General features: G+C 37.4%; 1 protein-coding gene across 3 annotated transcripts in view; it reads left to right on the top strand.

Moving 5' to 3' along the window:
* The window catches only part of PEX5L (peroxisomal biogenesis factor 5-like), a 40,739-nt gene that overhangs the window by 8,703 nt on the left and 7,588 nt on the right, over positions 1-24,448 (top strand). Inside the window, exons 1-6 of one of the 3 annotated variants that reach the window (XM_009895306.1) lie at positions 3,022-3,036; positions 8,227-8,338; positions 10,187-10,396; positions 11,518-11,644; positions 12,801-12,897; positions 19,069-19,164. In XM_009895306.1, coding sequence (XP_009893608.1) covers positions 3,022-3,036; positions 8,227-8,338; positions 10,187-10,396; positions 11,518-11,644; positions 12,801-12,897; positions 19,069-19,164 — 657 coding nt within the window. Of the gene's footprint in view, positions 1-3,021; positions 3,037-8,226; positions 8,339-10,186; positions 10,397-11,517; positions 11,645-12,800; positions 12,898-19,068; positions 19,165-24,448 lie in introns of those variants that run through there. The other 2 variants (XM_009895307.1, XM_009895308.1) reach the window with 2 other exon arrangements.

The following is a 24,448-nucleotide window of genomic DNA, read 5'->3' on the forward strand; positions in this document are numbered from 1 at the left end:
ATTACTTCAAGGATTTCTAAGCATCCATGATGATGCATTAATTTTGTCTTTGATCACCATTATAGATTAGTTCTCCAGTTCAGACAGTGTTATGAGGAAGAGAAGAGGCTGAAACACAAATTGCAGGGTAACACCACAAAGAATGCATAGCCAAGTGAGGGAAAATAAACAAGTAAATAAAATCTTCCAACACTCAGGAAGGGGAGGCACTCTGTTTTAGTACACAGCTTCCTTAAAAAGTGCATAGAGCGTGCAGATATTAATGCAACAGATTTACAGTAAATCACATTTTTATGATTAGTAAAAGCCAAACTGTCAGTCACAGTCAAAATTTGACAAGAGCAACTTTCCTCCCCTTCCCTCATGGCTCTGATCCACCAAGACCGTTAAGCACATGCTTAACCTTCAGTTTTGCAGGACACACTTAAGTGCTTTATTGGAGCCAGGCCAAAATCCAGGAGCCAGATACAACTACAATTCCCATGTTTAGTTTCCTTTAGCCAGACCAACAGGAACAGAGGAAAAGAGATGGTGAACTGTGAGATATTTAGTTCTACCTTGCAACAATACACCATAACTTGTATAGATCAGTACTTACAAACACAGATAGGATGCTACTGTGGCACAGCGATCACAAGTTATCACCAAGCAACACAACTGCTGTTTATGAGGATGCAACACAAGCATGTTATCATTTACCAATTTAGATATCAAGCATAGGTTTTAAACAACACAGCTGGCATGTAAATATCCAATACGGTTCCTGTAGTAACCCTCCCACAGCTTCTCTGACTTCACACAAGCCCTCTGTCAGTTGTTTGCAATAGGCCCCAGAGGGTCACTTGACTTGTGTGATTTCAGGTAAGATATCGTCACCTCTGATTCACAGGCCACTCCTCACATTTCCTACTGCTTAGCAACAGAGTACAGGTTATCACCTGCTGAGCAAGACTAGTCTTCAGAGAGGCAGCAACACCAAAGTGCTCTTTGCAGAGGGGTCAAATGAGTTTGTCTCAATTTTAGAGCTTCCCACAATTCACAATTGGTGGAAGTCAGTTATACTGTGTGCCCTGTGAATTGATTCTCTGTTCTTGTGAAAACCAAATATTTGGCTGGCACATCAGTTTTGTTGAGACATAAATTCACACTACGGTGACAGAGAAAAGATTAGTATGACCCCGGCACAAGAATGATGCAAAAAGTCAAATAGTGATCACACTTACTATGCAATAGCAAGTCAAGTGTGTTGAAGTGATAATTTCCATCATGAAAAATTTATAAACACACTAGGAAAGTGGGTGACGGAAAACAAAATTCATGCAATTTGAACTTTTAGCATGATACTAGTGATTTTGTCAGGAGTTCCCTTTCCAAACCTCCCTCAGTGAGAAAAAGAGGTCTTCCATTCTTATCCTGCCTAGATAATGATCCGCAGACACAACCTTAGGCTAGTACTTCCAGTTATGCTCTAGCGAACAATAACCTCAATTTCTAGTTGTGGTTCCCATTTATCATTTTTTAAGAAATAGCAAGTTAGTGGAAATGAATTCACTTGTTTCCTCTTACCTTACTGAGCACCACCAAAGATCGCAATGTGTCAGATGTGTGCAGAGAACCTATCTATCAAGAAACCATTGTTGTGTATAATACAAATTTAGTGACTGAAGTTCGTGCTTTAGTAGATGTTGCTGTTTGAGTTAAAAGAACAGTATAACACTAAATAACTACTCACATTAGTCTAACACGTTCACCTCTTTGTCCAGTCTCAATGAAGCAGCAGACAAGTTGCTCAAAGTTGAAAAATACAATTTCTGCAATAGAAAATCTGAGTTAAAACATCCCTGCTTTCTCCCATGCTCATTACCACATGTTCATTACCACACACTGAGCTTTCTAGGTCAGACCATTTCACTGACGCAGTCAGCAGCCCAACCACACTGACCAGCGCGCTGAACAGGCAGTACACCAAAAGGTGTAAGTGCCCAGGAGCAGCCTTGCTGCTGAACTCTACAGGGGATTACCCATTAGTAGTTTGGTGCTTCCTAAATGCGTAATTCAGTCAGCCTCAGGTGACAAAATGGTAGAATCCAATCCAACTAACTTGGGTAGCTAATTACATCTAAATTTTAGTTGCCTCTTGAACCAGTCTTTCTAAAATAAATTCCATATATAGCCAGTTGGAAAGCTAGGTGCCTTTGAGAGCCTCCTGAGGGACAGCCTAAATTAGGCAGGCAGGATCTCTCTCTGGAGTTGCTTTTCTAGGCATTTATCTCTCCCTATTGAACATGGAGGGAATTTAGGCACTTAATTTAAGAGAACTAGTTCACTATGTGCTCAAAACATAGGTGCTAATTAGCTGCCTATGCCTGACTGGAACCCCCCAATTTAGATTCCAAGTAATTTATCTTAAAGACTAGCATTATGTTATGCCCTACTAACATTTAAAAAAGAAACAAAACAGCTTGCATGGTACACTGCAACCAGATCAAGATCAGGAATGTAGCGAGTGTATAAATACGGGATGTCAGGACCATACCTTACTGACGGCCTTAGTGCACTCCAGGACTCCCACAGCATAACCCCAGCACTCTGAGAAGAGAAAGCAGACAAACCACTTGTAGCCATGAGCAATGGAGGTTGTGTAGGTGAACATTATCAACTGTAAACGTGACACTAGGTAAGAAGTTGGTCCTCTCAGCTGTTCCGCTGAGCACCAGGTGTGCTGCAGCTCCCTCTGCCTTAACACCAAAAGAAGTTAATCTGTGGAAACTTTTCACAACAGAGCCCTGTCAACTGCCCACCCCTCCTTTTTTTTTTTTTTTTTAAATTAAGCGGCTCCCTAGGCGTTTCATAAGTCTCTTACTACAACACAAGATATAGACTGGGAGCAAAGCAAAACCAAAGCCATAGCAGTTGCTGTATACATACATAATCTCCCACCGTCTCTGGCATGATAAAACACACCAACACCAGGATCACAACAGGCGCCTACATTAAAAACGTGAGCCAAAAGCCCTGAAGATGAACAGAAAACAAGTTTTTACAGGACAGCAGAGCTGCCACCAAGGTATCAGCTGAGGGCTCGCTGTGCCCCACCCAGGGTCCCTAGGGCAGCACCAGGCCTGAGGAGAGAACCTAGGGCTGAGGCTGCAGGAAGAGGTTTTATCAGGCATGGCACTCCTGTGGAGGCAAGGGGAGAAAAGAAGGCCTGGAAGGATTTAGGGATGGCTGCATGGCAGAGGAAAAGATGCTGGGTAGGTGACTGAGGGAAGCTGAGACCAAGCTGGGTATTAGCTAGAGGGAAGAAAGCCCTCTCATGGCTGCTGCTTCCTCTCAGGCAGCCACCACTTGCACCTCTTCCACAGCAAGATCTCCACTCCCACCCCAACACACCTATGCCCAGACCTGCATAGGGTTTGATTTTTTTGACCCCAAACCAGTTTCTCCAGCATAGTTAATTTAGTTCCTACCTACCCTTCAGGCCTGAGAAGCACCCAGAGGGAGAACCACCACAAGCTCCCTCCTCTTCTTCTCACAGCCGCTCTGGAGGCAGTATAGAGACCACTAGGGAAACAAAAATTCAACAGCAAAGGCAGCTGCAAGTAGTAAGCTACATAAGCTGAATAAATGCAGACAGCTGGGGAGGGGGTGGATGACAGGGCACATAAAATGGAGGCCAGGTGGTTCTCCTCAGTGCAGATTAGGCAGTCCTGTAGCCCAGGGTACTGAGGGCAAACATGGCTGACATGGCTTCTGGCATAGCCGCTGTCTGAGCTTGCCTCTGCACCTTGTCTCATATCTCTTCTAAATAATGCTTGCTTTGAGTAGATTTAAACAGTGGGGCTGATCTTAGCTATCAGAGGACACTTTTGAGTTACCTGGTATCTCACTGACAAACTCCATATATATGCTTTTTAGAATAAAGAAGTCCAATAGCAGTACTGGGGGGAGAAAAAGCGCCTTTTGCTGTGGTGCTGTCCAACAGCAGAAGTCAGTCACAGAAAATTCATTTTAATTTGGCAGTATTTTATACTCTGGATGAGTCTCTTCAGATGTATTGGCAATAGGGAGTGTCACCCTCTGCAGATTTTAGATATCCTTCACTAAAAGGAATATGCAGGTTTTTTCTTTAATTAAAATGGATTTTATAGAGAAAAATTAAGTTCTTGGAGGCATTATGAGAATTTATGGCACTCACTGGCTAAATTAGCACTCAGAAATCAACAGTTTCACAGGCTGAGTATATAGCGCTTGGCGTGTGTACAAATATTGCAGACATAAACACGGAGCAGCGCCAGCCGCCAGGCTCCTGCTCCCAGTGCCGCTTCCTCCAGCGCAGGCTGATGTTGGGATGCTTTCTTAATTTCGCTTTGCTTCTCTCGTCTGCAATATAGAGATAATACTTCTCAGCTCTGCGGTGGTGCCAGGCTTGATTCATGAATGTTTTAAAGCATTCTGTGATGTTCACCCTGAAAGGTGCTTGAGAACCATAAATTATTACTTTAATATAGATAATAGTTTTCATCTCATGAATGTTTTATAGTACTACTCCAAATTCATGCCTGATATAACTCTAATAACTTGAGGAGAGTTAAACTAGGGATAAATTTGGTACAATATATGAGGCAGCAAAATTAAATTCAAAGTATGAGACTGAGGACTTCCCAAGTGGCATTGCATACAGAGTCATGTCAGAAACCTACCCCACTGCCCGCTTACCTACAGCAAAAATAGCTGCTCATGGCATTCTTTAATGTTAAGGTTTGATTCATCATGAAACGTCAGCTTCACGACAAAAACATATTTTTCTAATATGTTCTATTGCTATACATATGTAGTTTGTATTTACTGAGAATTAGTAGACTTGATAATGTCTGTTTTGACCCAGATATTTCAGTTGAAAGCAGATTATTTTTCACAGGAACAAACCTTTTAAGAAGACACTCCTACAGCTTCCACTCCTTGGTCATGGGAGCATAGGACACAGGACTGGAAGGAATCCTCTGGGCCACAGTCCACTTCTCAAAAGCAATCACACTATAAACAGACATGTAGAAAGCTTGTCAAAAGCCATTTTAAATAGGTAGGCTTTTTGTCCCCCTACCCTAAAAAGGATGCTGTTCATACACTTCACTGCTGTGACAGTTAGATTCTTTTAATTCCCAGACCAGATCTATTCATGGCCTGTTTAGATCTCTCTGTTGTTGTGCCAGCCTTTCTCAATAGCTGAAATAACTTTCTTCTTCCAATGTCATCTACCCACTCTCCCTGTATGTATACATGAAAAATAATCATATTCCAACTCAATCTTAATTTTTTTAGCCTAAGAAAGTCAAAGTCTTTTAGTATCCCTGTAAAATGTGTTCTTTATTCCTCTGATCATTTGGGTGGCCCATCTCTGATTAATTTAGTGTATATGTTCACAAAGAGATTCAGAGAAGAGGAACCTATTTGTTTTGTAATTAAACAAAAATGCTGCAAATGCATCAGAAAGAAGACACAACTTAATAAAAATTAAATCTTGGTATTTGCTGGCAAAATTGATGAAGTGGATATTACCACCAATCTTCTTTCAGTTTGATGGTAGAATTTTATCAAGGGACTTTGAACAATACACTGCTGGTATCAAACTAATGAAGGCCTGTTGCTGAACAGGTCTTCCTTATATAAACAACATAATGAAGAAATTTCTAGGGATGTGATAACCAGCTTTGAAAAGAAAAACATATTTGCCAGACATCTGCTACTTCATACTTCACTTGAACCCTGGAGAAATTCAAATCTTAGTTGGTTCTAGTCTCCTTCCCCTCCATGATTCTGATTCTCAGCATTACTGCTGCTCCTCCCGGAGTTTATCCGCTTACCCCTGCAGCAGGTTTGGGCAATAAATTGCCTTTCCAGTAGGTCTTCAGGTTTTCTATTCTTCACTAGCTTCAGTGAGTGATCTTGGCTGTCTTGGTTCTCATAATCTTTCTTCATTCCCTCCTGCTCCCATCTTTCCTATTAAAGAAAATTCCCATGGAATGTAATGGAAAACTTGATAAGCATCCAAATCTTATGCAATAAAGTACCCTATTGATACACTTGTATAGGTACAGAAACAGAGTATTTTCTGTGAAGTTTTCACATTTACAGTTATTCCTACAGAATCTCTTCTTCCCTCCTGTCCCCCTCCAAATGGCATAGGACTTTTCTTTATGTTGTTAGCATATCACAGCATAGATCACTGAAGATCCAGCTGATCCAGAGGCTTTGACAATCTTTCTGCTGGATGCTATGTTCACCCAAATATGCAACTTGTTGCAAAAGTACAGCAGTTGCTGCTGACGCTAGTTCCTAGAATGGGATGTGTAAATGCAAAAAGAAAAATATATTCAAGCAATTTTTGCTGGTATCTGGATTTGATCATAAAGAAACTTAAAATATTAAGTTATTTGGACAAGAATTAATTAGGCATCCACCTTCTTTTTTTCACCAATAGAAATGAGTAAGGACCAAATCATAAACAGAAAAATACGGTCCTCTTCAGTCTTAAAAATTAGTATTAGGTAAAAGTATATTCCTGGAGATAATGTTGGTACTGTAGAGCTACCTTTAATGGAAATCAAACGTGTGAAGCTGGTATAAATGCAATTTCCAGTCAAGTGTTGAGATTTACCAAATTAAGCAAGTAACTTGTGTGTGTTAAATAAGACAGCAACCTGGACAAACAATTTGGAGAGTTAAAACCCTACATGATTAAGTCATCTGTAAGGTGCATTTGCATATGGGTTTAGCATATGTAGAATTAGAGTTTGGGACAGTATCATTCCCAGATTTCTAAATTAAGTGCCTGCATTTGCACATTCTGCTACACACAGTTGGGCAGGCAATCACTCATCTGTCTTCCATTTTATTCATGTAAATTGGTATTGCGGTGCAAAACTGTAAGGTGCTGGGCAAATGAATAAGTGCACATATTATACAGTCAATTGGCATTAGGTACCAGCTTAAATATTCGATCCATCAAAATAATGGACTTTTTATTTCAATAGCTTTGCTATTTTCTTGCAATGTTGTAATACAGAAATCAAGTACTGAACAGCAGTGAATCTAAGATGTTTTGCTGTAGTAACTTTAGAGATCATCTTGCTACTGGAGTAGCTAAATGCCAGTAATTAACAAACCTAAAATGAGGATGAGTAAACACCTTTTTTGCCAGTTTTTGTCCATGTTAGCATCCTAAATTTAAAAGTTCAACTATATCTGAGAGAAAATTTTGAAAATTCAACAATGGAAAAAGAGTGAGAACAGAATGAAGAGGAGAGAAGAGAGGATAAAAGTAACGCTGAAACAGCTCCAGATGAAAGCAACAGACAGAGGGAAACATGCTTTTACATTATTAAAGATAAAGTAAATGCAGGCCACATTGTCAAACATCCATCCAGCTCAGCTTAGGTCTTGATCCTCCAATCAGAGATAGATTGCAGAGAGGAGACTTTTATTTATGAGGCTGTTTTACTGTTTTGTCTTTTTAATCCCTAATACATGAAATAGCCTGTGATATAGAGATTTCCTTTAGGTAGCAGAAAAACAATGCATTCATGCAATTACAATGAAAAAGGAAAACTGCTCATAAATAAAAACTATTGTGAGTCTTCATACATTCAGGAAGTTCATACATGCATACTTCATGCAGGAAGTTCATGCATTCACCAGGCTCCATCCACTGTCATTCATATGTCTTTGTATTGCAGAGAAGTGTTTTCTGTCTCAGCAGGTTATTGTTTAATGGGCTAATGCATATTTGCTAGATGAAATGGTATTGTGCAAGTTCTGTGGGGAGGGATGTTACTGGTGAAACAACCAACCACTTCCAAATACTAAAAAAGCCCTGCTTAGTCTTCTGGTGATAGAGAAGGCCAACTTCACCTGTTGATTTGAATGGAGTTACATCAGGCCTTGTATACTTTAGCCCTATAAGCAATAGTATGCAATAATTTCAATGGAAAAATCACCTTGCTGCTTTATTTTTGTGCAATTTGTAAAACTAGAATATAATTTTGCCCCAAAAGAGTGACTAAAGTTTTTTATTTTAAGCCCAGAGCTATTTGTACATCTTCTAATTGCAATATCTTACTCTCTCACAATCAAAAATAAAGCACATTATATTGTGAGAATATGTTTTATTTCTTTAAATTTTGCTGCTCAACAACACTCTGTGACCCTGGGTTTTTTTGTCGCTAGCTGGTGAATGAGCAACAAGAAAGCAGACCCCTTCTGAGCCCCTCTATTGATGACTTTCTCTGTGAAGCTAAACCAGAAGCTGTTGCAAGGCCTGTAACATCAAATACTGCAGGTAAACGAAATTCTTTACTATCCTTCTCTAGCGAGAAATAATTTTAGTATTATCTTAATTATGGTACATTTTTGTCAAGTGATTTGTTGATTTGTTACTATTTGCACAAGATTACAAGCTGGTATTAAATGATAATTTCCTGATCTAGTAGTAGAAAAAACTTTGTTACATTTGAGGGCAAATCGATGTGATCCACATCACATGTATTCTAGCAGATCTCTGGGGCTGAATTAAAGGGAACTTGTTTAAGTTCAACAGGAGGCATATATCAGTTTGATCAATTCTCAGTCTTTGGTTTTGTAAAATTTTAACCTATGGGTAAGCTACATTTAGCCTGGTTTGATCCAAACCCATTCCTTGCTCTAGAAAGACTTTCTTTAATAAAAACTTGGATGGGATGTCAGAGAGAAGGGAAGAGATATCAAAACAGTTTATCCAGACTGAGTTCGGAAACTTTGCTAGTGAAAGGATCTAACACATTTCTTAGCTCTTTTGTGCTGCAGTGAGACAGTAGAGCAGATAATAAAAAGTAAGAGTGAATCCTGAAAGCCTTTTGAATTATATTGCATTGTTTTTTAAGTATATTGTCCTTTGGAAGTGTTTTTAGAAATTGGCCTCTTCCTATTTGGTATATGTTCAAAGGTAAACAAAGCGGTTGAGCAGATCAACAGATACAGTAAAATCAGCATAGCACTACAGTATATATTTCTATCTCATAAAATGAATTGGCTTGTTAGAAGCCATTTAATTAAAATCTATATACATGCAAATTATTAAAATGAATAATTAACAGCTGGATGATTATCTTCACATGTAATTAATGTGTCTAAAGCAGTATGCAAGTTATAATAACAAAAACTGGAACACTGAATTAAATAACAATTGTAAATAATATTTTTTCCTTTTATATATATCTAAAGATATTATAGGGATGAATAGAAATATTTCAGGTTGTTTAATAATGGTGTTTCTTATAAAAGAATAAGTATCTGTAGATCCTATATCTGCCTTGAATATCTATCAATCAGATTCAGGTGGGTTAATTTGATTTATTTAATAAGAAAATGAACATTTCTTCTTTTATGAAGATTGATGAAATTCAGTGATTTATCAAGAACACAGATAAAGCACTGCAAGAGATAACACTAATTGATCTGTCAAAAACACCTTCTCTATAAAATGTTGATAAAGACGTAGTTTTTCTATCTTTTATGTGCTGAAGAATTTCAAATGTTACTTTTTAAGCAACTTTTAAATAAAGAACTCGAACTGAATGTGCCTTTTATACTGATATAGTCCTTAACAGAAATAGCAGTAGAATTTATAATTCAATATTTATCCCCCAAAAGATAAACAGCAACAACAGTAGAAACCACTACTAAACCTACCATTATTCCTTTATGACCCAAGAAGTCCACCCAAGAAGCTGTCTACTCTTCAGCTTTTTCCATAATGGCACGTGGCACAACAGTAGTGCCCTAAGCAGCTGTTACCAGTACTAGATAAATCATAAGATTAAACCAAATCCTATCTAAAAGCTCACATGGAACCCTCACAACATAAGAAAAGCTGGAGTAAGGCCACAGCCTTAAGACCTAAGATATCTTCAAGATTTTCAGAGGAAAAGCCTTTTATACAAATCAAGCTTTTTTAAACTGCATCTGTTTAAGCGCCTGAAATCCCTAGTCATATTTGAATATGCTGGTCATCATCTTTAGCCAGGAAATATATATCTACTCTAGTCAAATGCAACTACATTAATAATTTTTTTCCAATTAAAACAAATTTTAGTAAGTGAGTTATTTGAATTAAAACAACAACATTGAATTCTAACATTTTGTCTCTAAGTATTATCAGCAGGTCTGGATCTCTTGGATCTTAGTGAACCTGTCTTACAAACCCAAAACAAAGCAAAGAAATCAGAGACTCCATCAAGAACTGAAGGGTTAAAAGCTTCAACCCACAGAAAGAAGACAGACAGTTCTGACCTTATCAGTGTGGATACTGAGCAGAAAGTCCAGGCTGTCAGAGTTTCAGACAAGTCTTCTCTAGATTTAGGTGAGTGTAGCTATTTTATTAGTGCTGCATAGCCTTGCTTAGCACAAGTTTCTCCTTGCTGCTATCACAAACAATGAGCAACACCAGAATTTTTGTTGCACTGCATTTTAGCAGGGAGCGTAACCTTTGTTCCACATTAGAAACTACTTGAAACACTTTGTCACTGTAAACATATTTTGCTTTTGCCTTTGCCATTGTACCTACTAAGTTGTCACTAAATGTGCAAATAAAGTTTTGAAAGGATTCCTTCAAAAAAGAATTTAGTCAGGGTCAGTAAAACGGTAGAAAAATTTATAGGGGTATCATGGGAAATTGTTAAAGCACACAAATCAGAGGCAGCCCGTACTGGATGTCCTTTTCAGAACTGCAGATGTCAGAAATACACATTAGATTTGTAAACACTGCTTTTTCTATGCATACAAGAGGGAAAGAAAGCCATTCTTGACAAAAGAGCTGTATTTGTATAGACTGAAAAAAAAATCCCAAGCACAACTCAATATCTGCCAAGCATGATCTGTAGATGAGCTTTGGAAAAGGTGAATTTAATTTAGTTCCATCCAAACTAAATTACTTGCACTGCACCTGAGAAATTTGCAAGGTAAATGCAATTTATACTGAGGTAGCAAATTTTCCATTCATCAGCACAGAAATTTTTTGAGAGAACTTTGTCTTCAAACAGGAGCCGAACATTTCATTTTTGCAAAGCAACTCTGACATATGACTGAATAATATCAATTGCCTACACAGTCATTTTTAAATGGTAGTCACTAAAGGGAGTTTTATTTTTATGATTTGACTACAATTAGGAAATAAAAAATATTCAAAACTATCAAATACTTAATATAATTTTATCAACAGATACAAATCACTGATTTTAAGCTGAGAGTTTCACTGACATTCTGACCATGAATGCTAATAGATTTAGAAAAATGTTGTGAATTCCCAACTATTTTCACAGAATATCAGCTAGAAAGTTGCACAACATTTCTGTATATTGGACCTTGACTAAAATATAGTCTTTGGTGGCACCATTTTCACTATAACCTACATTTAACAAAGGAGATAAAATTTTCTGCAGTAGTTTCATTAAAAGATTAATATTTTCTTTTCTTACTTTTCAGTTGATATTCAGACACAGATAGAGAAATGGGATGATGTCAATTTTCACGGAGACAGGAGTAGCAAGGTCCACCCTTCTACAGAGCGAACATCATCATCATCTAGAGCTCCATCAAAAGAGCTTTTATGGTACAACTTTTTGCTTTCCTTACAAAAACATTTCCAGTCTAGCTCTCTTAATTTACAGAAATGCTTGCTTAATGACAAGTCATATTATTAAATCTGTTATGTTCACATTAAATGTGTTCAAACAGACGTTTTGGACAAGGTATCATAAGCAAGGACACTATAAAATGACATTTTGCCAGCAATTTTTAATGTTGTGAAAAGTAGCAGGTGCAACTACTAAATAAGTGGTGGTGAGAATTCTACAGAGGCATGCAGTGATCCAAACCCAGCTACAAACATGTGAATAAAATGAGTAAAAACGGATATTTGGCAGTGATTTGACAGTCACCGGATATCCAGTGTATTTTGTTTTTGCTACTAAGAGGGCAGAATTTCTGTGTATATCTGGAAGAGGGAAGATAAAATAGCCAGCCAAGAACTACCTCTTTCATGCAGTTCAACTAAAATTGCAGGGGATGTAAATGAGGGAAGAATCAGACTGTGTTTGGGAACAGTTCATGTAGATTAATTCTGCTGCCTTCTTGATATGGAAGCAACAGTCATTCACTACATTATGCATGACCATAATTAGCATTTTGATACACTAAAAGCAGTTTTCTGACCAAATGATGCTTATCCTGTATCTTAACCTGGCCTTTATCTGTGTCTTTCATTAACTTAGAGCTTTACAGAACTTTTGCTCAGTTAACTTGACTTTGGTCTCCAGAGTTTCATTTTCTAGGAAGTAATCATATTAGGATATTGTGGCAGAAGAATGCACATATGCCAGGGTGAAGTCTTGTAATGTGGTTGATTCTTAGATGCTGACTGCAGGTACAGTCTTATGTCATTGTCTAACATCATTTTGCCTGGCTATGAAACAGAAGCATAGTGGCAGAGGCAAAGTCTTCATTCCATTATACTGGTTTCGTGCCAGTACATACCTAAGGCTCTACTGGCCTGGCTCTGTTCTGTTGTATTAACTATTGTCTGCAAGTGACTGAAAAGCCTAAAAGTGGGACCACTGGGAAGGGTCCAGGCACTTTTGATAACTGCAAATTAAACAATTCTGTTAAAGGAAATTACCTAATTAGTCAGTATGTGCTTATGAACCTGAAAGACATAAGGCAGCATGTCTTAGTGTGCTGTGATGAGTATGGAAATGCATTATTTCTAGGTCCACAGAAAACAGATCACAGTCTGAGCTGACTAACGTCAAGAGTGCTTTGGACTCTGATTCAACATCAGAATTAGAACTTGCACCTGCAACACAGGTAAGAGGATTTGGTAGATTTATTAACAATAAAAAGGCAAGTAGAAATTGTCCCACTGGCTAACTGTTCGCATTCTGGAAGAACTATTTAAGGGATATTTTCAGGATCATCAGTTAAAAGACTCATACAGCTAAATCTTCACACAGCTTCCAAATTAATATGTTATGAAACTAAATGGACTGTGTCAGCATCTCAAACATTCAGAGTTTAATACTGCAGTGAACTGTGACCTTCCTGTACAGAGAGAAAGAGTTCAAAATACAATTTATAGCATCTTTTTTCCCTTCCCCCAGTTCTGAAATTCAAACTTCTAATGGTTCCCTCTCCCTGTAATATATCCGTTCTCGAGGTCTCTTGGTCAACCAGGAATCCCCAGAATTCAGAAATGGCTAAGGAATACAGGAAGGAATCATTAGACCAACACTGATTAGCAATTTATCACCACAAGTGGGAGACCAATGTGGTCAAAGGACTTTTTCCTGCTGGAAAAGGAATTCTAATAGAGAGGGCTGTGGGCTGAAAGTTTGCCCAATTCCACTCTCATATTGCATATTGGACAGGACCTTGTGGAAATGATTACTTAAAGTTGTATGGGTTTAGATATGTATGTATACATATATATGTGCAAACATACATTTATATATGCATTCACATAGATCAGGTTGCTTATACACCTTCTTTCCTGCTTCTTATTTTTTAACTGAAAAATTTCCAGTTTAGCCAATGCCACTAGCAGGGGGAAGACAGAGTTTTTTGGTGGATTATCTTTTAGTTGAAAATAATTTTCTCCTCTTCCACAGCTATTTTGAGGCCTGGACTTCAAAACCTTTCTGGAAATTAATGGAAAATAATAGCCTTGTTTGAAAATGGAAAAATGAGACACAAAAATGCCAAATGTCCTTCCTGAGATTATGTACCAGTTTTTGCAGACAATAGAAATAGAATCCAGTTATCAGGATCCATTCCTGTGCTTTGGTTAGGAAAAAAGTCTCCTTTACTTCCCTGCCATCTCTAGATTACAAACAGGACTTTTTTTCCCTTTGGAAAACCTAACTCTAGTTATAATGCACAATATCTTTCCTTTCTGCGCAATAGATTTATATATCTTCGTAACATAAAAGATCTGTTGCATCGTATCATCCACTTGAGATGGACAGTGTGTTTTCACATGCTTTGTCCAGCTTATCTTTAAGTACCTCTAACCTTTTTAGGAGGCTATTCCTCAGCCTAATAGATCTAAATGCCAGGAAGTTTGTGCTCAACTGAGATGTGTGTAAATCAAGTAGACAGTCACAGAATTTAAGTGCTGTGCCTTTCTGTAAAAGCAGTTACAAATTTAGTATATAACATCTCTACTTTATATGGTCTGTTTCCTGTTTATCTTCCACTAGAATAACTGCAGAAGCAAAAATCTACATTTTTAATTCAGTAAAAGTTCAGCCAGTTAAGGCTCCATACTATTTTGTAAAATGACTGGTAATTCAAAATAAAATAAGTGAAGTGGAATCAGCCAACTTGAAAAAAAAGAAGCAGAGTATAAAATTCTTATCTGTTGTTCTGGTATATTTCATGGTTTGTTTTGGTTTGTTTTATCATAAACTGCTTTTTTTCAAACTTGTGATGCTTTCAAGTCATGAAATATTGTTAAACTGATAATTAGTAGTGCAGAGAAATGACCTGAAGTGAGATTGTGTTCTTGTTCTAGGTAGTTTACTTAGAAATTTAGTATTTTCATTCACTGCCTGCTTTATCCTGCTTACACTTGGACTGTCAAAGTTGTCAGCTCCCAACGAACAGGCTCATCTGTCTTGGCTGAGTTCTTAATCTGCTTGCAAAAGAAATCACGTTAGAGCTTTTATCAAAGCATATGTTTTCCATATTTTGTCCTCTATAGGTCTTGTCTATCTCATTTAAGGGTAACCTTTGCATATGCAACAGATTCTGCCATACCCTAAAGATTTCATTTTGTCAAACTTGCTGCAGTTTTCCATCAGCAATTTCTCAATCACCTTCATCGCTCATCTTTGACATGTTAGATCTAGTTCCTCAAAGTGAAATACTAAGTAACTAGGCCACTTTTTCATTAAAATTATGCAATCTTCTTAACAAAATTCTGTGTTTACCAGCACTTATGCCAATACAAAATCACAAAGGCAAGCTTTTAATTAATAAGGAAGAAATGTGTTTGAAGGCTGGAATGGGCAATAGCATGGTGGCTGTCATTGGATGTGGCTGTCATGCTTCTCAGTATTCTACTCACATCATACCTTACCTATTATTGACTCTTAAACTGCATTGGCCCAAAGAATCTTTGTTTGTTCTTTCATCTGCCATTCTGGAAAGGTCCTTGTTATGCTTCTATTAATACTGAGATATCCTACAGTGCTTGGGTTTCTTTGAAGGTTTATTTTTTCTGTTATAATTACAACTGCAGAGGAAGATAATATGTTCAATTGTATATGCATAAAGTCTGCTCATGTTTTAACTCTCTAAATGCCTCCCTGGGCATTTTAGATATTTTATTACTCACTCAGATTGCATACAAAAAACCCCTGACATGATAAAAAACTGTACCTAATACTAATATGTCAGCACTCTTAGACAAAGATATAGCGCAAAGCCTGAACCTTAGAAATCTGCAGTTTGGGCCAGCAATATTTAGAGTGCAACATTTATTACCCACTTCTCCCACATAGCTACAGTAAGACTAATGGCCCTAGGTCTCCCTGGATGTGCCAGTTACTCTAACGATATGAAGAGTTACAAGGGACATATGTAGCTCATTATTTGAAGACCTGCTCAAAAGTGAAGACTAACCAACAGTTAAGGTCCAACAGAACGTAAGCAGACTACAAGCTCAGGAAAGTGTGTGCAAATGCATTGGAATGGAAGATTTTGTCCCTGAAGACAGCAGCCAGTGATCAGCTACAGCACCTCCATTGTAGAGTGGTGAGCATATCAACCCACAGTGTATGCAGAGTGTCCATACCTCAGACATACCCATTCCACCCTGACCTGCACCCCACCTTGCACTCCCCTTAAGGGAGGCAGCTGCAGAGTCCCACCCCATCACCAGCTGGAGATGAGGAGTTCTCCAGTGCTGGCACTCCATTCCCATCCCCTCTCCTCCTGCGCTAGTGAAGGGCAGTATGGTTGTTATCTGTGGGGTCTTTCATTTCTGGGCATCACAACTCAGAATACTGCATTGTCTGTATGTAAATGCAGCTTATATGAGTTTTGCTGTTTGCTTCTTTTTCTCCCTCTGGTTGAGGGCAGGTGTGCATATAATTGAGGAGAAGGTATATTTCTCGGGGGATTATGCAGGGACAATGTGTATATTCTGGCATGTAGCAGAGGAAGGGACTTCTGTTCTTCTTGTGGTCTTCCTGCTCGCGCCTCTACTACCCCAACAAGCTCACTCTCCCCTTCTGCACTACTACTCAGTCTGAACATCATGATTTACAGTATTGTCCTTGATCTAAGGAAATTGCAGTCACTGGAAACAAAAGGTTAAAAAGCGGAAGTAATCAAACTGTTTGCAAGAGCCAACTCATAAATAATGAAAAGGCTAGGAACATAATTAATGTCTATCAACAGAGTTTTGTGTCAAGAAAACCAAATTTAATTCTTTGATCAGATAACAAGGTCGGATTGATAAATGTTGCTGTGCGATATTCTGCAAGATGTTTGAACTAATATACCATATTCTGATTTTAAAATTAGCACCATACAATATGAATAAATCAGCTGTTAAACAGATTAAAACTGATTAACTTAAGTCCTCAAGTACAGGAGTTATTTAATGGGAATTGTAATCACATGGGGGTTCTTCTGTGATTCCAAAGAGACACCAAAGAGAAATCTTCAATTTTATTGATCTGAAAATGAATATACAAGCCATTCCCAATAAAATTTGCATATGATGCAACAGTGGAATAAAAAAATATGTAAACAAAATAGTCATAAAAATGAGCTGGTGACCAACATATATGTACGAATACATATTCCAATACAGTCGCTTGAAAAATCATACATTTCAGAACAAGAATGCAGGCTCTACTTACAACACTATGCTGGAAGGCAATTTGAAAAGAATCTATGGTTCAGAGTGTACGAGGATGTCAGCATGAGTGCTCCCTGTGCAGTACTGTGGCAAGAATAGCTTGTAGAAGCAGACATAATTAGTGGGAGACCTCAGGAGGTCACCTGATTTCTGTATAGAGAAATGGCAACACAAGTACTGGAATATAGAGTTCACTTTGGTTGACTGTATGGCTATAAAAAAACCAAAGCTATAAAAATAAAGAGGGAGAGTAAAAGAGACACAAAAAAAGGTTGAAATGTGAATAAAATGCCTTATAATGACAGAATTTAAGATCTCAATCTCTGTATATCATTTAAAAGACCATTAAAACCTCATTAAAGTCATCGGTATCTTTCCACAGAGAAAACAAGGGGCACTAAAAAGCACTTTAACTACTGGAAAAAGAATAAGAAGTAATAGTTGGAAACAGAAATTAAAATTAATAAGAGAAGCAAGGAGGGTCATTAAACAAATTTGCAAACAAAGTGATAAGATTAAGGTCTCTTGATAACTTCAAATTAAATCCAAGTACCTTTCTCAAAGACATATATTCCAGACAACCTCAATTTATTTTCTATGGAACGTCAGTTTCATCCTGTGGGTGTTGAGTGACAAATACCATCATGTGATATGAAATGGATTATTTGAGCCAGTTCTTTCTTCTGCCCTAAGTTCTATTAATCAATAAACTAACGGTTTAGTGTATAGGAATGGTTTTTGGTACACTGTCCATAACAACCTGAAATCTCTTCCTGGCCTCACCAAAGGAAAAAAAAATTTCCAACCAACATGGAGCAGAGTTAGTAGGTGTGAAAAGAAAAACAACAGATCCTCAGTGTAGACCTTCCCTCACACTCTGTGCTTCCTGTCACTTGTAGCAAAGTCCAGAAGCCAACACAAAGGAATGCACAGAACACCCCCTCGTACCACGTGGTTCTCACAGAAATTGTGCTGTATCGTTCTTTTCTACCCATATGTGTATCATCAACCCAATATACATTTCACTCGTAATCTCTACTTGAGACACTGAAGATTCAGGAAAAAAACCCCAGAAACTTCAGGGATAGACTGACAAATGAATGTCATCTCTCTAGGTAAAAACCTATGTGTGTACACACACAGACATACGTGTTTGACCATGCATTGCACATCACTTATATGAAAACCCAGGAATGTATTGGATATTTCATCCCAGCCGCGCACATTCCAACATTTGCAGAATACAGCCCAATGAGTCTGAAGTGAGCAAAATTAGTCTTTTAGCACTGTGGTTCATTGAAACTGAATATTACAAGTACAGTCATCAGAAATATGGTCATGTAAATTAATGCAGTTGGGGCTATGGTCAGGCAAATGGCTAATGAGTTTAACCTCTTACAAACTCAAGGGAAGGGATTAGCAGTCAGAGCTCTCTTTAGCAAGATTAGGCCACTTTGTGCTTTTCAATGCCATCATTGAATACTGTTTGGTTTTGTACTGTGCCTTTTGTGCTTAAAAAAAAAAAAAAGTTTTTAATAAAAGAACAGGGAGAAACTTGTTATGTACTTCCAAATGGGATCGACTGATAGTAAGGCACAGAAGAGAGAGCTGCTGATTATAAAAAGGATTTGTCCTTCCAGTGAAACCCATAGCAAACTTGGTTCCCCAATGTGATCCCAAAACAGAACCTGAAAGAAAAACACAAAATGTACAGGGAAAATGAGATGCTTTCCTCCTGGAGCGTAGTGAGTGGAATGCATTGCCACAGTTATAATACAGGAGAAGGAACAATTAAGGTAAAAGACTTATACAAAATAGTCAGCTCTCTTCCCTTCGTAGTCCAACTCTTGCATTGTCTTTTCTTGGATGTCTCTTAATCTTTCACACATCTTGAGTGAAAAGAAAAGTCTGGAAAAGATAAATTACTCTGCTTCCCATGAGGAATGATCTCTGCTACAGTATAAGAGAATTCAGAGGAATTCATGCAGGGACACAACTAGCTTTGCCCAAGAAAAAGGCCATTTGGGGCTCTAGTCAATTAAGGAAATAACTCAGAAATGTGGCAGAGAGTATATCATCCCTTTCTGATTTATTCTTCTATTTTTTAGGCACGATCGACTAAGGAGCAGCGTTGGGGAGGGCCTCTTCTCTCCAGAAATCACTCCTTGGAGGAGGAATTTGAAAGAGCAAAGGCAGCTGTTGAGGTATTACTTCATTTACTAGTTTCATTTTCAGCTGATGTTCTACGGATTTCTTATTCATCTTGCAGCACAAGTATAAGAGAAAGTTGGAACTGGATTATTTAAAGCAGGGAAAAGATACATTTCCTGGAGTTACTCATTTAAAATAGCAGTTTCTGTCTTAAAAAAAAAAAAAATAATAACCTTTGCTATAAATGAAGATTAGACAGAACCAACTTTTCAAGCTCAATTTTTATTGCTGTAGCAAGTGGGTCAAGAAAAATTCCCCATAAGTGTAAGTACTTCCAAACTTAAAGTATAAGAGTGAGACAGTTTTTTCCCCAGCAAATGAATGTGTGCAATAGGTTATTTAAGCTTAGACACAAACCAGCTATCCACAGTGAAAATGGAATTCAGAATCATTGGTAAACAGAATGATTACCTGCTGTAATGGGTAACTGCACGTATAGCAGTAACCATGCACCAATGTTTTTTTATAATTAGTGGCAGGATGTTAAACACAGAAGTACACTCACTTCCTGACAAATCAATTTAGTTTGAAAAGGTGCAGGTATTTGGATAGTTCTCCTATTGCACTTCTGTTTTTTTCACTAACTACTACTTTTCCAATATGAAAAATGTCTCTTAAGTGTTGTCCTATATCACTAGTCCCAGTTGAAATCCTGGTCCTGTCTAGAGATGAGGTAGGATACATATTTTTTTAATGGAATCCAATAAAAAAATTAGATATAGGCATCAATCTTGAACATCGCGTCTTCTCCGGGATTCAGTTGGTAACCCTTCAAAATCCCTTCGACACAAAGAGCCAAGGCAGCCACATCCCACCAAGGCCAAAAGTTCAGGATGAACTATGTAACAGTCACTGAAATGAGTTTTTAGGGTGGAAAGGATGAGGCTGTGAAACCAGTTCCTCAAAACAGATTATTTTAGCATGAACTGCAGTCTCAGTCTCCAAACATCTAGAACACTTTAGGGATATTTGGGTTTAGATTAAAATGTGTCTGTATTTTAATACTCTTAACTCAAGATTTATGCCATTGTAATTCCAGTGCTGGCAGTTGAACTATTCTAAATTAATATTGGTTGATTACAAATAAAACTAAGGCTAAATCATATGTTGGCTTCTAGCTAGAAACAGAATTTCGTATTTAAGAAATTAATTTGACTTGTAGGGTTTTTTCATTATATGGTAAGGTAAGACCACATGGTTTCTACCATGGTTTCATAGGATCTTATTGCACACAAAAAAGTTCTTGTCTCAGCATAAAAGGCTAAAATGGACACGATCAGTAACTTAGCTGAACTATACATTGAATGCATTTTTCTTGTATTTTCTGAGTGCACTGTTTTTTCCTGATCAAATAGATTCTTTATAAACAGCTGCTGGTGACGCACAATAGATTTTTTGATGTCACACATCATACACATTTGTTCCTGGCAGGAAAGGAGAGACTTGCTTTCAAATTGCCACTGCTTAAGATGCTCTAGATGTTCCTAATTGCACTGCAGACTGATCCTTAAGGTGGGACGTGTTGTGCTGTAATCTGTGATTGCGACACAGGGAAGCTGATGACGAACATCTCTGCGTTACGGTTAGTGGTTAAGCAAATGGTGTCAGTACTCTTGCAATTGCCAGAAACGTGTGTGATGGGGAGTTCCCAAACATTCCGCAGAAAGAAAAATGAGTTGAGGCCAACAACAGATTACAAGACATTATAGAAGATAAGATATTGTAAAAAAACTAACCTGCACATTAAAAGGTTATTCTGAGGCAACAAAGAAAAATTGTTAAAATGCTTTAATGCAGTCTCAAAAACAGCTATGAAAAAGAATCTAATTAAATGTTTCCCTAACTCTGTAGCTGGCAGTCTTATTCTTTCTGCTTAAAATAGAAACTTGGACCAGGTAGTTAAAATGTAAAGGAAAGCATTCTTCAAGAACCTATAGGGCAGTTATTTCTATTTGCATATGAAAAGAGTTGCATTTTCATCTTAGCTAAAATGAAGTGGTAAGAAAGCTAGCGTGATTGAAATGAATTTCAGCCCATCTCAGAAAGATTAGTGCTTTCTTAAGTGGAGAATAGATACAGTTCAAAAATTCATCTTTTAGGCTTTGGATGTTTCTGTAATATTCTTCAACTGGGAAAGCTCAAGTGGTAAGATTAGCCAGAAAACTGATCAAGAAAAGGAAGCAAATCTCAGGTTCTTTGTGGCCTAGTTCGAAAGGAATTAATTAACAATTCAGTAAATGAAGACACCAAACTTTATCCTCTACCCAGTATTCACATTAGAGCTTTGGGAATGGTTTTAAGATGTCAGACTTTGAGATTAATGAAGATCCATGAGGTAATTCTTTCTTAAGAAGGTTTAAAGATGTCTATGCCATTGGGGAATCTTTTAAGAATAAAGAGGTAAGTAAATTAGTTTTTTTACTAGAGAGGGTCCAGATTCACTTGCAGTGATCGGTTGCTTCCAGACTTCACTACTTTTTATGTCATTCTTGAAAACTGGATTTGATTTTTGCCTCATCCCTTTGCTATGCACGTGACGGAAGCACAAATAGCCTAAAGTCTTCATGATTTCTAAGTGCCATACCAAATATGTTTTAATGTAATCTTTCTAATAATTAGCTGTGTTTTACCAAAAATGGGTAGTTTTGAATTTTTTAAAAATGTCAGCATGGATATTCAGATCCATCCTGTACCTATATTCTGTTAAAATGATTGTTTTATCATCCATCATTGGTAATCAGTTAGAATAAATAAAAATGAAACCAAGAAAGTGAAAAAACTTAAAACTGAGAAATGTCTCAGAGATGGAAAAAAAGCAATTTTGATATTTTCTTATGCCACATTTCCCTGATGTAGAGATTAAACTGCAGATGCCACACTGTTTTGTGAGCTTATGCAAAAGAAATTTTAAGCTGTCCTTCTCAGCCTCATTTTATTTACAACACCATGTCACATGAGCCATCTGCTGTATAATATACTGTTATGAAGCATCAGAACATACCACAGCTAAATTATGTGACAATAGTAGGAAGAAGATGGGATGAATTTATTCTAGCCTAGGCAAACATAGTCCAGAATCTTTGTGGTTCCCGTGAATACCAGTTAGAATCCTTTCTGTACCTTTGGTATTCCTGTCTCACTATTTCGACATCCCTTTTGGATGTGCCTAAGACTGTGTAAGCCACATTTTAAAGTGGGATCTAGGAGCTTACGTCATTCAGATGCATTTTATTTGGTACTCTCTCAAATCACAATATAAATCTTTGCCTTGATATACATTTTTTATCTCTAAACTTTACTAAAAAAGGCATACTTCAAATTTTGTTTTGAGAGGATATCAGCTAAGGAAATCTTAAGTAGTTTGCACGTAAGTTTAACTTACTGTGTCTTTCAGTGAAGAGTGTGTTGGTATGTAATTCAAAGAAAGAATAACCACAGAATCTTTCTGTCTTATGGACTGGTCAAGAAGAAACATTGCCAATTAATTTTTGGCAGTAGAGGACACGCAAAATTCTACTCTTAAAATTATGAAAATAGGTAAGTTTAGAAATTAACCAGCAATATTCAGAGACTACACTCCCCACCCCACCTGTTTTCACTGTATGATAGGAAGTAAAGAACCTGGAAATATTTTGCCTCCCATTTGTTTAACTGCTTCAGCATATTTTTAAATACTAAGAGTAAAAATAGCCTCTTTGACAAAATGAAGAATATTGTGCTTGGAAGCAGTCAGATGGTACGAACATTTTTCCTAGTTGTCATTCCACTTAACTGTTGCAGATCTGAGAACGTGTTAAATGTGTTCAACTGGTCTGAAAACTTTTGGTATGTCCAAAGTAATTTGCCAGCACTGAGGTAGCAAAAACATTGAAATGAAGTAATTGGCACCAGTCACATAGCAAATAGATTTAAAATTAGATCTAGGAGTCTTGATCCAAAGCCAGATTTTCAGAAACACTCAATATTAATTTAACCCTCCTGCCACTGAAGTCAATGAAAAAATTACTACTAATGACAGCTGAAATAGACTTGGGCCTTTAACAAAGACTGTGTAATATTTACAGTTCTCTTCCTCAAGGACATTATACTGCTCTGCTATTGGCGTTGTTATTTGTCACAGCAATATTATAGCATTTTATCAGGTGCTGTAATTGTGTGTGGCCCAGTTGCTCAGTGCAGCTTTGCCATACCAGTTTCAGAACCCCCACATGCTGGGTGTGCTTAGAAAGCTGTGGCTGGGACTTAAGCCCATTTGGCCCAAACAAGCACATCTTTGCTTATAATTGCAAAATAACAGTTGGGTCCTGGCCCATGTCCAAGTAGTATATGATGAGTTGAGAGACTTTCTAGCAAAACAGGTCTTCTCTCCATTACATTTTTCCTCCACCTTTGACTCGCTGTAGATAGACATTAAGCATAGCTACTTGAATGCATAGAAATTCATTAGCTTTTTAAGTGGAGTATGCACACAGTGAATTTATGTGTGAATTCTACATATGTAATTAAGCAGCAGAATTTGAACTTAAGACCTAAAACCACTTATATGCTTGCTTGCAATCTACAGAAATGTGATTTGTTTCCAAACCATTGGTTCATAAGGGATTTTTGTGGGACAGACAAAAATTCTAATATAAACATCATACATATATGCATCTATATATAACTATTTCTCTAAGTTAATCTGTTTCAAAAGGAATTACTAATTACTTTTCAGTAGTTTTATTAATATTAATCTGTGGGAAAGGGAAATTACCACTTTTTTACCTCACCCTGAATCTCAAAATTACTGCTAGTGAAAACATGCTCAAGTAATTTCTTCTCCAATGCAGCGCAGGTTTGCACTGAATGCAAAACAGTTGATAGAGACATCTGTTGAACAGGATAGTTGAAGCGATTCAGGCACCTGTGGTCATGGCTGATAAGAGTAAAAGAGGGAATGATCTGATTCATTATCTTTTTCAAACCCTAAACGGACATTTCAGCACAATCTCACAGCTATTTAAAAGACTGTATTTCCTTCAAATTCGGAATGAAAGCAAATTTGGAAACCTTGGAAGTTGTTGTGTAACAGACTTGTCAAGTTCTGTTCACTTCTATTACAGAGAGTGAAATCTCCTCTCCAGGAGTAAATGATTCACATTTGTTTCCAAGTCCACAGAGGAACATAGCAGGCACCTTCACAGATCCAATAATTGCATAATTCAGAAAATTCTGAGTATCCTAGAAGGAAGTGCTGGATATCAAGAGGCATGTGCTACAATGAGAGCCAAAGGGAAA

The sequence above is a fragment of the Charadrius vociferus genome, unplaced genomic scaffold (assembly GCF_000708025.1).
Source record: "Charadrius vociferus isolate BGI_N301 unplaced genomic scaffold, ASM70802v2 scaffold311, whole genome shotgun sequence".
Lineage (NCBI taxonomy): Eukaryota > Metazoa > Chordata > Aves > Charadriiformes > Charadriidae > Charadrius > Charadrius vociferus.